The sequence below is a fragment of the Leucoraja erinacea genome, chromosome 6 (assembly GCF_028641065.1).
Source record: "Leucoraja erinacea ecotype New England chromosome 6, Leri_hhj_1, whole genome shotgun sequence".
Classification (NCBI taxonomy): Eukaryota; Metazoa; Chordata; class Chondrichthyes; order Rajiformes; family Rajidae; genus Leucoraja; species Leucoraja erinaceus.
In genome coordinates, this window is record NC_073382.1 from 3,109,834 (window position 1) to 3,124,799 (window position 14,966).

General features: G+C 39.9%; 1 protein-coding gene across 1 annotated transcript in view; it reads left to right on the forward strand.

The window, feature by feature from the left end:
- The window catches only part of tubgcp5 (tubulin, gamma complex associated protein 5), a 61,133-nt gene that overhangs the window by 38,653 nt on the left and 7,514 nt on the right, over window positions 1-14,966 (forward strand). Inside the window, 4 exon segments of the mRNA XM_055636493.1 lie at window positions 1,897-2,171; window positions 6,819-7,023; window positions 12,345-12,533; window positions 13,567-13,749. Coding sequence (XP_055492468.1) covers window positions 1,897-2,171; window positions 6,819-7,023; window positions 12,345-12,533; window positions 13,567-13,749 — 852 coding nt within the window.

A 14,966-nucleotide genomic window follows, 5' to 3' on the forward strand; every position in this document is an offset into this window, starting at 1 on the left:
TTGACTACAAAAACCTAGAATGAGGCTGGATAGTGGAACGAGGCTGAAGGGTGCAGGTAAATAATGATAACAAGGGTCTCAGATACATCGTTCCTGAGATTAGAAATGTCAAGATTTTCTTTAACAGAAATCTAGCATTTGCAGGAAATAAGGTTAAACATGATCAACCATGATCATAGAAACATAGAAAATAGGTGCAGGACATAAAACTAGAGGTTGTACACAGAATGGATTACGGTATGACATAGTTGGCACCTAAAATTAGGTTCCACTGTACTGTTTTGTACTGTATTAACTTCTAATAAAATAAACAAAACAAAAAAAAAAAAAAAAAAATAGGTGCAGGAGTAGGCCATTCGGCCCTTCGAGCCTGCACCGCCATTCGATATGATCATGGCTGATCATCCAACTCAGTATCCCATCCCTGCCTTCTCTCCATACCCCCTGATCCCTTTAGCCACAAGGGCCACATCTAACTCCCTCTTAAATATAGCCAATGAACTGGCCTCAACTACCTTCTGTGGCAGAGAATTCCACAGATTCACCACTGTGTAAAAAATGATTTTCTTATCTCGGTCCTAAAAGACTTCCCTCTTATTCTTAAACTGTGACCCCTAGTTCTGGACTTCCCCAACATCGGGAATAATCTTCCTGCATCTAGCCTGTCTAACCCCTTAAGAATCATATTGAATGGGGTGCCAGCTCGAAGGGCAGAATGGCCAACTCCTGCACCTATTTTCTATGTTTCTAAACTGAAAATAGATTTATTGCGGCTACATTAGTAGGATTTATGTGTACCACTGCGCTTAAACCATGGGGTGCTCATTGCCTAATTTCAAGGATGGCAAACTGGAAACGTTTTATTGGATTCATCTCCAAGATAGGCCAGCTTTTAAAATGAGGAAAATCACTGATTGAATAATCTGTATCAAAACTGTTATGAAGGAACAAAATGTTGGAGCATGGAACGATTTGCACAGCAATCAGATGAAGTTGACACCATTATATATATTTAAGGTATAAGTGGAAGTATTGTTTGGATGAAACTGCTGTAAGGAGAGAGGAGGGAGAAAGTAAGAGTTTCATAATTCCGTTTCATTTCACATGACAATTAAGCACTCTTGACTTGATCCTTGAGGTGCAGGTGTTCTTTTTATGTTGTTCCAGAAAAAGGTAAGTATACAAACTAGACCAGATAGATTCATTCGGATCTATAATTTAATTGTTTAAAATGCACTTTTCTAACACCACTTTGATCAGAAGATCAAGATTCAAGAGAGTTTATTGTCATGTGTCCCAGATAGGACAATGAAATGCGTAAGTGATAGGAGTAGAATTTGGTCCATCAAATCTTCTCCCCCATTCAATCATGGCTGATTTATCTCTCCCTCCTAAGCCATTCTCCTGCCTTCTCCCCATAACCTCTGACACCCATACTAATCAAGAATCTATTTATCTCTGCCTTAAATATATCCACTGACTTAGCCTCCACAGCCTTCTATGGCAAAGAATTCCACAGATTCACCACCCTCTGACTAAAGAAATTCCTCCATCTCCTTCCAAAAAGGACATCCTTTAATTTTGAATTGTTCCTCTGAAATCTGAATCCATCTTCTGCTTTTGGTAAATGCATAAATATTTATTTTGTGGGAACTTATTTTAAACTTCACTGCATTCAACTGCAACATGTTCGATGTTGTTTATTAAAGGGTGATTGTGTTATCATGGGAAAAATAAATAGTTTGCCTGCGCTTTACTAGTATTGTGTAGAAGGCAGGAGCAAGTGTTAATAATATTTTAGAAAATATATTTAACGAATAAAAGAATGCTTATAATGTGGTGGTGAGAGTTGAGCTATTACTTTAAAATGCTTTTCTTTTTTGCTTTATGCACTAGAAACAAGGATGTCCCGGTGAATCATAAAGATTTCTGGCATTCTACTTGTACGTTATTTAGTGTTTCTGAAAAGACTGGAATTGATGAAAATACAGGTGATGGTGCAGGCAGTAATGGCACTGTGGATCAAGGAAATTCTAGTAAACAGCACACAATGGTGTCCTTCCTGAAGCCAGTGCTGAAGCAGATTATTATGGCTGGCAAATCAATGCAGCTACTCAAGAACCTGGAAAGTAAGGATAACCAACGATTCCCAATGGAAAACACTCACCGAGGTAAGGAAAACTAATTGCAGTGGGACAGGAAAGGAGAACCTGAATAAATGCTTGGGTCCGATCTAGGTTGTAATTGAAGGCATTTTGAAGTTGTAAGTTTGGAGAATTGGTAAAAAATAAATAAATCTATGTTATTGAGTTGTATAATGCCATTCAACTCAATAATTTGTAGAACTTTTATTGAACGTATGCTGTGACAACTGCAGAAATTACGTGTTGTGGATTCATTTAGAGAAGTACCAGACATGTGTGTTCTGGTAAGTCAACCAAGCCAATATATGCTGCAAGGTCAGGAACAACTCACCTTTCAACCCATGATTTAATGTACTTGATCTAAAATTGCGTGACTTGTGGAATTACTTTTGAAGTTGAATGTGATGGACCGAAAGATGCAATTGAGTTTTTGAACAATATATATTCACAACTGTCGACCAAAATAAAATGACTGATAATCCAGCTTCCTCAAATTTTGCTGTAGTAAGTACAGCAAGCAGTCTTTTTTTATACAGACAAGAATTATTTATTTGGACAACGGTCTGATGAGCAAAGGAAATGGACCATTACAGCAATATCTTAACGAAACAGTGATTTTTATGAGCTAAATGGAGGATGGTTAGATATAAATTATATACATAATGTTACTCTAAGTAAATTACAACAATGTAGTGACTAACTGCGATTAACTGCAGAATTACCCAGTTATCGCCACTTTGCCTGGCTACAATGTTGTCACTATATGCAGGGTCTCAAACTGAAACATCGACCATTTCCTTGCCTCCACAGATGCTGTTTGACGTGCTGAGTTCTTCCAACAGTTTTGTTTAATCACTATACACGGTCTTTTCCAAATGACTGCAGTGCTATAACTGTGAGGAAATAAAGTAAAAAAGATAGTCCTCTGTCGATAACTAGCTTTTAATATTCTCATGATACCACAAACTATTTTTTAACATTAGCACATTGGAGGGGCAAGAGGTGGAGGTGTTGCATTGCTTATCAGGGAAGATATTACAGCAGTGCTTTGGCAGGATAGATTAGAGGGCTCGTTTAGGGAGGCTATTTGGGTGGAACTGAGAAATGGGAAAGGTGTAGCAACACTTATAGGGGTGTATTATATATCGCCAAATGGGGAGCGAGAATTGGAAGAGCAAATATGTAAGGAGATTGCAGATATTAGTAGTAAGCACAAGGTAGTGATTGTGGGAGATTTCAATTTTCCACACATAGACTGGGAAACACATTCTGTAAATGGGCTGGATGGGTTAGAGTTTGTAAAATGTGTGCAGGATAGTTTTTTGCAGCAATACATAAAAGTACCTACTAGAGAAGGGGCGGTACTGGACCTCCTGTTAGGAAATGAGACGGGTCAGGTGGCAGAGGTATGCGTTGGGGAACAGTTCGGGACCAGTGATCACAATACCATTAGTTTCAATATAATTATGGAGAGGGTCAGAACTGGACCTAGGGTTGAGATTTTTGATTGGAGAAAGGCTAACTTTGAGGAGATGCGAAAGGATTTAAAAGGAGTAATTTGGGACAGTTTGTTTTATGGGAAAGATGTGGAAGAGAAATGGAGGACATTTAAAGGTGAAATTTTAAGAGTACAGAATCTTTATGTTCGGTTGAAAGGAAATAGTAAAAATTGGAAAGAGCCATGGTTTTCAAGGGAAATTGGACACGGTTCGGAAAAAGAGAGAGATCTACAATAATTATAGGCAGCATGGAGTAAATGAGGTGCTTGAGGAGTATAAAGAATGTAAAAAGAATCTTAAGAAAGAAATTAGAAAAGCTAAAAGAAGATATGAGGTTGCTTTGGCAAGTAAGGTGAAAGTAAATCCAAAGGGTTTCTACAGCTATATTAATAGCAAAAGGATAACGAGGGATAAAATTGGTCCATTACAGAGTCAGAGTGGACAGCTATCTGCAGAGCCAAAAGAGATGGGGGAGATATTGAACAATTTCTTTTCTTCGGTATTCACCAAGGAGAAGGATATTGAATTATGTGAGGTAAGGGAAACAAGTAGAGTAGCTATGGAAACTATGAGATTCAAAGAAGAGGAAGTACTGACACTTTTGAGAAATATAAAAGTGGATAAGTCTCCAGGTCCGGACAGGATATTCCCTAGGACATTGAGGGAAGTTAGTGTTGAAATAGCAGGGGCTATGACAGAAATATTTCAAATGTCATTAGAAATGGGAATAGTGCCAGAGGATTGGCGTACTGCGCATGTTGTTCCATTGTTTAAAAAGGGGTCTAAGAGTAAACCTAGCAATTATAGACCTGTTAGTTTGACGTCAGTGGTGGGAAAATTAATGGAAAGGATACTTAGAGATAATTTATATAAGCATCTGGATAAACAGGGTCTGATTGGGAAGAGTCAACGTGAATTTGTGCCTGGAACGTCATGTTTGACTAATCTTCTTCAATTTTTTGAAGAGGTTACTCGGGAAATTGATGAGGGTTAAACAGTGGATGTTGTATATATGGACTTCAGTAAGGCCTTTGACAAGGTTCCTCACGGAAGGTTGGTTAAGAAGGTTCAATTGTTGTGTATTAATGGTGGAGTAGCAAGATGGATTCAACAGTGGCTGAATGGGAGATGCCAAAGAGTAATGGTAGATGGTTGTTTGTCAGGTTGGAGGCCAGTGACTAGTGGGGTGCCACAGGGATCTGTGTTGGGTCCACTGTTGTTTGTCATGTACATCAATGATCTGGATGATGGTGTGGTAAATTGGATGTAAGTATGCAGATGATACTAAGATAGGTGGGGTTGTGGATAATGAAGTAGATTTTCAAAGTCTACAGAGAGATTTATGTCAGTTGGAAGAGTGGGCTGAAAGATGGCAGATGGAGTTTAATGCTGATAACTGTGAGGTGCTACATCTTGGCAGGACAAATCAAAATAGGACGTACATGGTAAATGGTAGGGAATTGAAGAATGCAAGTGAACAGAGGGATCTGGGAATAACTGCACAGTTCCCTGAAAGTGGAATCTCATGTAGATAGGGTGGTAAAGAAAGCTTTTGGTGTGCTGGCCTTTATAAATCAGAGCATTGAGTATAGAAGTTGGGATGTAATGTTAAAATTGTACAAGGCATTGGTGAGGCCAATTCTGGAGTATGGTGTACAATTTTGGTCGCCTAATTATAGGAAGGATGTCAACAAAATAGAGAGAGTACAGAGGAGATTTACTAGAATGTTGCCTGGGTTTCAGCAACTAAGTTACAGAGAAAGGTTGAACAAGTTAGGGCTTTATTCTTTGGAGCGCAGAAGGTTAAGGGGGACTTGATAGAGGTTTTTAAATGATGAGAGGGATAGACAGAGTTGACGTGGATAAGCTTTTCCCACTGAGAGTAGGGAAGATTCAAACAAAGGGACATGACTTGAGAATTCAGGGACAGAAGTTTAGGGGTAACATCAGGGGGATCTTCTTTACTCAGAGAGTGGTGGCTGTGTGGAATGAGCTTCCAGTGAAGGTGGTGGAGGCAGGTTCGTTTTTATCATTTAAAAATAAATTGGATAGTTATATGGACGGGAAAGGAATGGAGGGTTATGGTCTGAGCGCAGGTATATGGGACTTGGGGAGAAAACGTGTTCGGCACGGACTAGAAGGGTCGGCCTGTTTCCGTGCTGTAATTGTTATGTGGTTATATGGTTAATTGGCTGACGTCAGATAACACATTGAGCAGATCATCACTACATGTTTTGTACAAAAGTATCAAAACTTTGGCTGTATATTCTATCATAGCATAATACAGCACTTTTTAGGACTATCTGGCAGTGATAATTATCAGAAAGATCATTTGCTAAATGATCCACATCTATTCACACAGTATGCGTTTAAGCTTTCAGTTTGTTTTTGCCGTGTGCAATAGCATTTTGAAGTCTAAAGTGAATTGTGCAGTTATCGGTGAGAATATCCATTCCAACTGGTGGCCCTATCATCAGCCCATGCAAATACTGTTGTTTTACCTACTTTACTACAGCAAAATAATTTTTGCCTTAAATTAAGTTATTGCATTGGACCTATAAACTCAATGATTTACTCATAGTTTCCTGCAAAAAGCATTATACCCTCTCTTGTAATTACCAAATGCCTATGCCTCTTCCTGATGTGCTGGGTTTCTTCCTTTCTACATGTCCCATAGTTTTCAAGAGAGATTTAGCTCTTGGGGCTAAGGGAATCAAGGGATATGGGGAAAAAGCCAGAACGGGGTACTGATTTTGGAAGATCAGCCATGATCATATTGAATGGCAGTGCTGGCTCGAAGGGCCAAATGGCCTACTCCTGCACCTATTTTCATTGTTTCTACATTTACCCCTCCCCTTCTCATCATATCTCATTCTATTTTAGTTGGGAATTGTATTTGTCTGATGCATCCATTCCCTTGGCAGCTGTCCAGCCAGCCATTCAAGCTATCTGTCGGTCTTGTTGGCAGTGAGGTCAGAAATATGCTTAAAAAAAACTGCAGGAAATCCTGTTTTAAAAGTTCAGAGTCTGCAAGAATCCATATATCTAAGTTTTTCCATTTGTGCATTTTCTCCCATTCTCTATATTAATCATCATGGTTCTAAATATTTATGGGAACAGATTTAGTTTTATGAAATTCACTTTGTAAAGATTGCTATTTTATTTTGCTTTGCAGATGCAGAAAGAAAAAGTTTGTATGCACTGTTCCTAGAGTCACTTCAGTCCCGCCTTCGTTATGGAGAGGGTGCTGAATCTTGTGAACTTACAGTTCCAGAGCAACAGGCCACAAAAGAAAGCTTGATCAAGGTGCAGTCTATAGTTGCTCGGCACCTCGAGCTTGATGATGTTCATGATCCTTTATTAGCTATAACTTTCGCAAGGTAATATTTCAATGATTACAATATTGTAGGCTCAAGTATCACTGTGTATTTGGTGAGCCGTTGCAGTAATTTATTTTTGGTAACTTCCTTTCACGCATTTCGTGCTTGTCAAGTTTGTTGACATTGGTGAGTGATATATTTGATATATTTACAAAGCTTTTCAAGTCAAGAATAGAACCCAAAACGGAATGGATTATATTTGGAATAATAGGAGAAGATACCAATTTAAATAAAGACCAAAATGTTTTTTTTAATTATGGGTTAATAATTGGAAAGAAATTGATACTTAAATTTTGGAAAAATACAACCATACCAACTGTTAAAATGTGGATTAGGAATATGATGGACATAGCACGCCTTGAAGAAATGAGACTCCGACTAATAGATAAATATGACCAATTCTTAAGGAGTTGGTCTCCTTTCATCGACTTTTTGGAATCATGTGATGCAGCGGTACCGTAAAGATTGCTGATTTCAGTTCATGACGTGGATAGATATACATCTCCGAATACAGATTTGAAAAATTCTCTTTTAAGGGGCCTTCTCTTCTATTTCTACTTTCCACTTTTTCTTTTTTTTTCTTTTTTATATGCACACTTCACGTTTTTCTACTCTCTACCATCTATTTTTCCACTTCTTCCTCTTTCTATTGTTTTCTTTTTCTTGTCTTACTTACTTCCTTCTCATAACATAAAACTAGAGGTTGTACATAGAATGGATTACGGTATGACATAGTTGGCACCTAAAATTAGGTTCCACTGAACTGTTTTGTACTGTATTAACTTCTAATAAAATAAACAAAAAAAAACAAAAAAAAGATTGTTGACATTGGTGAATGTACAAGAGTGCATAACTGACAATTGTGATGAAGCTTTGCAATCATTTGGACTTCAGTGCAAACATTGCACTTCAGTGAAACCATGGCATTCCTTGGATTCATACAATCTGCTTTGGAAATTTTAACTGGCAGTATTTGTGTTATTTTAGCAAATTCCACATACATTGTGTGAGGAGATATTAATATTTCTTATCACAGGAAATTGAACAAGTGAAAAGAGTCTGTATTTAAACCTGCTATTTTGGTTTCTGAAACTGTTTTATGAGTTGGCATTTTCAAAGTTCACATAATCTAAAGGAAGATAATATTCATATATTTAAATAAGTAAAAATATTCTCTTCTGAACCTGTCAAATTTATTGGGAATGGAATATTCTCCTTTCTATAGGCTTTCTCACCAAAAGGCTATTTTGAACATTGCTCTTGTCTAAAGATGTTAAGTATTGAAATTATTTTGTTGTCATAGAAGTTAAGGGTTCAGTTACACAACTCCAATGAGTTTTCATCCCATTCTAATAATAATAAATTTTATTTATGGGCGCCTTTCAAGAGTCTCAAGGACACCTTACAAAAATTTAGCAAGTAGAGGAAAAACATGTAAGCGGAATGAAATAAATAGTAGAGACATGACTAGTACACAAATTAGAGACAGAATTCAATTCAAAACACAATATGAGGCAATTCAAGCACAGATGAAAAGGGAGGGGGACGTGGGGCTAAGGATAGGCAGCGGTGAAGAGATGGGTCTTGAGGCGGGACTGGAAGATGGTGAGGGACACGGAATTGCGGATCAGTTGGGGGAGGGAGTTCCAGAGCCTGGGAGCTGCCCTGGACCTGCCTCTGACGTGACACCAGCTGTGGCCATGCTTGATAATATCTTTTTATTTGCATTGATATCAGCCATTTTGCAAAGCATGAACTGAAAACCCTCTATAATATGGAAATCCATTTAGTTAAGGTTGTGGATTTTTGCTTTTGCTACTGGTTTGACTTTATTGGCAACATTTCATGCAGCACTGGTGATTAGCATTTAATATTTAAAAACACTTCATAGCTTGAATTTGAATATTTAAAATATTTTATTTTTGGGCTACATAAACAAGCCAGAATAACATTACACAGAAATCTTGAATATTCTGCAGAGTCCTGGATACAGCGTTTAAAATGTAATACATTTGGTTAATGTACAGTGTTTGGGACAAAGTACATAATGTACATAATGTTTGGGACAAAGACGCCATCATTTATTTATTTGTCTCTACTCCACAATTTGAGATTTATAATAGAAAAATCACATGTGGTTAAAGTGCACATTGTCAGATATTAATAAAGGCCATTTTTATACATTTTGGTTTCACCATGTAGAGATTACAGCAGTGTTTATACATAGTCCCCCCATTTCAGGGCACCATAATGTTTGGGACACAGTAATGTTATGTTCATGAAAGTAGTCATGTTTAGTATTTTGTTGCATATCCTTTGTTTGCAATGACTTCTTGAAGTCTGCGATTCATGGACCTCACCAGTTGCTGGGTGGCTTCTCTGGTGATGCGCTGCCAGGCCTGTATTGCAGCCATATTTAGCTTATGCTTGTTTTAGGGGTTAGTCCCCTTCACTTTTCTCATCAGCATTTTTAAAGGCATGCTCAATTGGGTTCAGATCAGGTGATTGACTTGGCCACTCAACAATTGACGATTTTTTAACTTTGAAAAACTCCTTTGTTGCTTTTGCAGTATGTTTGGGATCATTGTCTTGCTGTAGAATGAACTGCCGGTCAATGTGTTTTGAGGCATTTGTTTGAACTTGAGCAGATAGGATGTGTCTAAACACTTCAGAATTCATTATGCTACTACCATCAGCAGTTGTATCATCAATGAATATAAATCAGCCAGTACCTTCAGCAGCAATACATGCCCAGGCCATAGAAACATAGAAAATAGGTGCAGGAGTAGGCCATTCGGCCCTTCGAGCCTGCACCGCCATTCAATATGATCATGGCTGATCATCCAACTCAGTATCCTGTACCTGCCTTCTCTCCATACCCCCTGATCCCTTTAGCCACAAGGGCCACATCTAACTCCCTCTTAAATATAGCCAATGAACTGACCTCAACTACCTTCTGCAGCAGAGAATTCCAGAGATTCACCACTTTCTGTGTGAAAAAGGTTTTCCTCATCTCGGTCCTAAAAGATTTCCCCCTTATCCTTAAACTGTGACCCCTTGTTCTGGACTTCCCCAACATCGGGAACAATCTTCCTGCATCTAGCCTGTCCAACCCCTTAAGAATTTTGTAAGTTTCTATAAGATCCCCCCTCAATCTCCTAAATTCTAGCGAGTACAAACCGAGTCTATCCAGTCTTTCTTCATATGAAAGTCCTGACATCCCAGGAATCAGTCTGGTGAACCTTCTCTGTACTCCCTCTGTGGCAAGAATGTCTTTCCGCAGATTAGGAGACCAAAACTGTACGCAATACTCCAGGTGTGGTCTCACCAAGACCCTGTAGAACTGCCGTAGAACCTCCCTGCTCCTATACTCAAATTCTTTTGCTATGAATGCTAACATACCATTCGCCTTCTTCACTGCCTGCTGCACCTGCATGCCTACTTTTAATGACTGGTGTACCATGACACCCATGTCTCGTTGCATCTCCCCCTTTCCTAATCAGCCGCCATGACTCCTCCACCACTGTGTTTCACAGATGAGGTGCTTGGATCTTGGGCAGTTCCTTCTCTCCTCCATACTTTGCTCTTGCCATCACTCTGATATAAATTAATCTTCATCTCATCTGTCCACAAGACCTTTTTCCAGAACTGTGGTTGCTCTTTTAAGTACTTCTTGGCAAACTGTAATCTGGCCATCCTAATTTTGTGGCTAACCAGTGGTTTGTTTCTTGCAGTGTAGCCTCGATTTATGTTACCGAAGTCTTCTGCGGACAGTGGTCATTGACAATCCACGCCTGATTCCTGAAGTGTTTCTGATCTGTCGGACAGGTGTTTAGGGATTTTTCTTTATTATAGCGAGAATTCTTCTGTCATCAGCTGTGGAGGTCTTCCTTGGCCTGCCAGTCCCTTTGCAATTAGTAAGCTCACCAGTGCTCTCTTTCTTCTTAATGATGTTCCAAACAGTTGATTTTGGTAAGCCTAAGGGTTGGCTGATGTCTCTAACAGTTTTATTCTTGTTTCTCACTCTCATAATGACATGAAGCTGGGGGGCAGTGTTAGTTGTGAGGAGGTGCTAGGAGGTTGCAATGTGACTTGGATAAGCTGGGTAAGTGGGAAAATGCATGGCAGATGTAGTATAATGTGGATGAATGTGAGGTTATCCACTTTGGTGGCAAAAACAGGAAAGTAGACTATTATCTGAATGGTGGCCGATTAGGAAAAGGGGAGATGCAACGAGACCTGGGTGTCATGGTACACCAGTCATTGAAAGTAAGCATGCAGGTGCAGCGGGCAATGAAGAAAGTGAATGGTATATTAGCATTCATACCAAAAGGATTTGAGTATAGGAGTAGGGAGGTTCTACTGCAGTTGTACAGGGTCTTGGTGAGACCACACCTGGAGAATTGCGTACAGTTTTGGTCTCCAAATCTGAGGAAAGACATTCTTGCCATAGAGGGTGTACAGAAAGGTTCACCAGACTAATTCCTGGGATGTCATGACTTTCATATGAAGACTGGATAGACTCGGCTTGTACTCACTATAATTTAGAAAATTGAGGGGGGATCTTATAAAAACTCACAAAATTCTTAAGGGTTTGGACAGGATAGATGCAGGAAGATTGTTCCCGATGTTGGGGAAGTCCAGAACATGGGGTCACAGTTTAAGGATAAGGGGGAAATCTTTTAGGATCGAGATGAGGAAAACATTTTTTACACAGATAGTGGTGAATCTCTGGAATTCTCTGCCACATAATGTAGTTGTGGCCAGTTCATTGGCTATATTTAAGAGGGAGTTAGATGTGGCCCTTGTGGCTAAAGGGATCAGGGGGTATGGAGAGAAGGCAGGTACAGGATACTGAGTTGGATGATCAGCCATGATCATATTGGATGGCGGTGCAGGCTCGAAGGGCCGGATGGCCTACTCCTGCACCTATTTTCTATGTTTCTTTGACTTTCATTGGCACAACTTTGGTCCTCATGTTGATAAACAGCAATAAACATTTCCAAAGGTGATGGAAAGACTGGAGAAAGATTAGGTGCTGAGAGCTCTCTATAACATTATGGTGTCCTGAAATGGGGGGCTATGTATATACACAGTTGTAATTTCTACATGGTGAAACCAATATGTTAAAAATGGCCTTAAATAAAATCTGACAATGTGCGCTTTAACCACATGTGATTTTTCTATTACATATCTCAAATTGTGGAGTACAGAGGCAAATAAATAAATGATGTGTCTTTGTCTCAAACATTATGGAGGGCACTGATCTAGGCTGAAAACACCATTGTGATAACTTGTTGGCTCTAATCCATTTTTTGCAGGTTATACATGGAACAAAATGATTTCCATGAAAGATTCAGCAGTGGGGACGTCAATGTGGATAGATCCTCTGAATCAGTGACTTGCCAGGCATTTGAGCTCACGCTTCGTTCGTGTTTGTATCCTCACATTGAGAAACGGTATCTGGAGTGCTGTGGAAAATTAATGCAAACTCTAAAGACAGATTACAAGTAAGGGAAAAAATCGTGTTATTCATCGTGTCCATTTAGATGTCCATTTGATTTTGCACTCAATTATGAGTGTAAAATATTACTTTGATTTGCTTTGACCAATTAAATAAATAACCTGAGCTTCATTTTGCTTGCATTGGATGAATGCAAGCTATTGCATTGCAGATATCCAGCGCAAATTGTTCGTCAATTATTTATTTGTTGTCATATGCACACGTACGGTAAGGTACAGGTACACTAAAAACCTTGCATTGTATGCACGTAGACATTACACGTAAATCTGCATAACACTTAAATCTGCATAGCAGTACAAGAGATGTTTCATAGTGTCGGATTAAAGTTGTATTGAACTGTTCAAGAACCTTGATGGCTGCAGGAAGGTAGCTTTTCCTGAACCCATTCGTATGTGACTTCAGGCTTCTGTACCTCCTGCCCAATGGCAGCTGCGAGAAACGATGGTGAGGATACTTGACAAAAGATACCGTCTTCGTGAAGCAGTGCCTCGTGCAGGTGATTTTGATGGTGGAGACCAAGCTGGTCCAAGTCTTTATTCCTGTGCGTTCGAATTGCCGTACCAGACCCCGAGGCAACCAGTCAGGATACTTTCTGCAATGGATCTGTCGAAGTTTGTGAGAATATTTGGTGACATGCCAAATCTATTTAAATGTTATAAGAAAATAGTGGTGCTCTAAGCAGCAGTTATTAGTAGGACAGACTCAGATGCAGTGAATTGTTAGGCATTAACCCAATTTCCGAGGAATTTAAGGAACTGTCAACAGAAGGGTCTCGACCCGAAACGTAATCAATTCCTTTTTTCCAGAGATGCTGCCTCACCCGCTGAGTTACTCCAGCACTTTGTGTCTACCTTCGATTTAAACCAGCACCTGCAATTCTTTCTTACACAGGATTTCTTGCAAACTCGGTTCATGCCTGGCTCTCCCATTCAATACAATGGAATTAAACTACTTTATCACGTTTTGTTGGCAAAGTGTTTTAAAGACTCAAATTTAAATTTTTGTTTTTTTTCCTTCAGGCTGGTGGAGCATCTTCAGGCCATGAGAAATTTCTTTCTTTTGGAGGCTGGAGAGACCATGTATGACTTCTACGTACCTATTTTTGATAAAGTAAAGGAGAAAGAATTCTGGCAACATTTGTCATTTTTAAATGCCCGGTTACAAGAGGCAGTAGGACAACGCCATCCTGAAGATAGCTCTCGGTATGTTCTCGTATCTTTTGTTTTTAAGACTTTGTATTATATTCAAATTTATTGTCATTGTCTCAATTTGAGACAACAAAATGAATTTCCCTTACAGGCAGTATCATAAAAAAAACATTAAACAATAAATAAATAATAAATAAATAATAAACATATTAAAAATAAAATTGAAATTGAATTTTTTTTAAAAAAGCACAAACACAGAAAGTCCACGACACAACATAACATAAATAGCACCAAGGTGAGGATGGCACCATAGTCCAGCCAGCCTCCCCTCCGTGTTCATCCGTGGTCGGGGCCTTCCGAGCACCCGCAGTCGCCGCCCCGGGTGGCCCGATGTTCAGGCCCTCACGCCGGGCTGGTGGAACGCTGACGCCGAACCCCGACAGTGAACATCCTCCTCCTCAGCGGCCCGGACCTCCCGATCAGCCGCCTCCCGCTGCCTGCCGGAGTCTGCAGCTCCTGAGTCCACAGGCCGAGCCGGGCAGAGTCACAGGACCCCGCGCTGTCCATCAGCGCCGCCCGCGTTGGGAGCTCCACAAACCGCAGCTCCATGATGTCGGTGCAGCAGGTCCAGCACTCCGGGCTCCAGACGGCGACTCCCGGTAAGGCATCGCCAGCCCCGCGATGTTCCAGTGCTGTCCCGCCGCTGCTGGAGCTCCGGTCGATCCCGGCAGGAAAGGCCGCGCCAATCCAGGTAGGTAGGCCGCTGTGGGGGGAGGGGGGGGCGAGGACGCGACTCGAATAATAGTCGCGTCCTCATCAGGAAGCGGCTGAAGGACGGTATCCCCCGCACCGTGCCATCTTCCCCCACATAAAAACACCAAAAAAAACACAAAAAAACACACTTTTTCATACCTAAATAAACAAAAAACAAAAAAGATACCGGGCTGTAGGTGGAGGCTGCTGACACCAGCGCCACCGGAAGTACAACACGATAGTTAAGATAGTAAGACGATAGTTAATCAACAAGATGATCAGAATTAGAGTGTAAAATCAAGAATTTAAAAAATAGTTTAACAATAGATGTATTAATGAGTGGGAATATATGAATGAGATATTCATACAATATAGTTCTCATGAGAAATGGCAATATCACAAGTGTTTTTGATGGCAATTTTAAATATAAACCTTTGTTCTGACCTTCTTGACAAGTCACTTGAGTGTACTGCACATATTTCACCGGGCAGAACGTTCACTCCAGCTGCTGTTTCTTT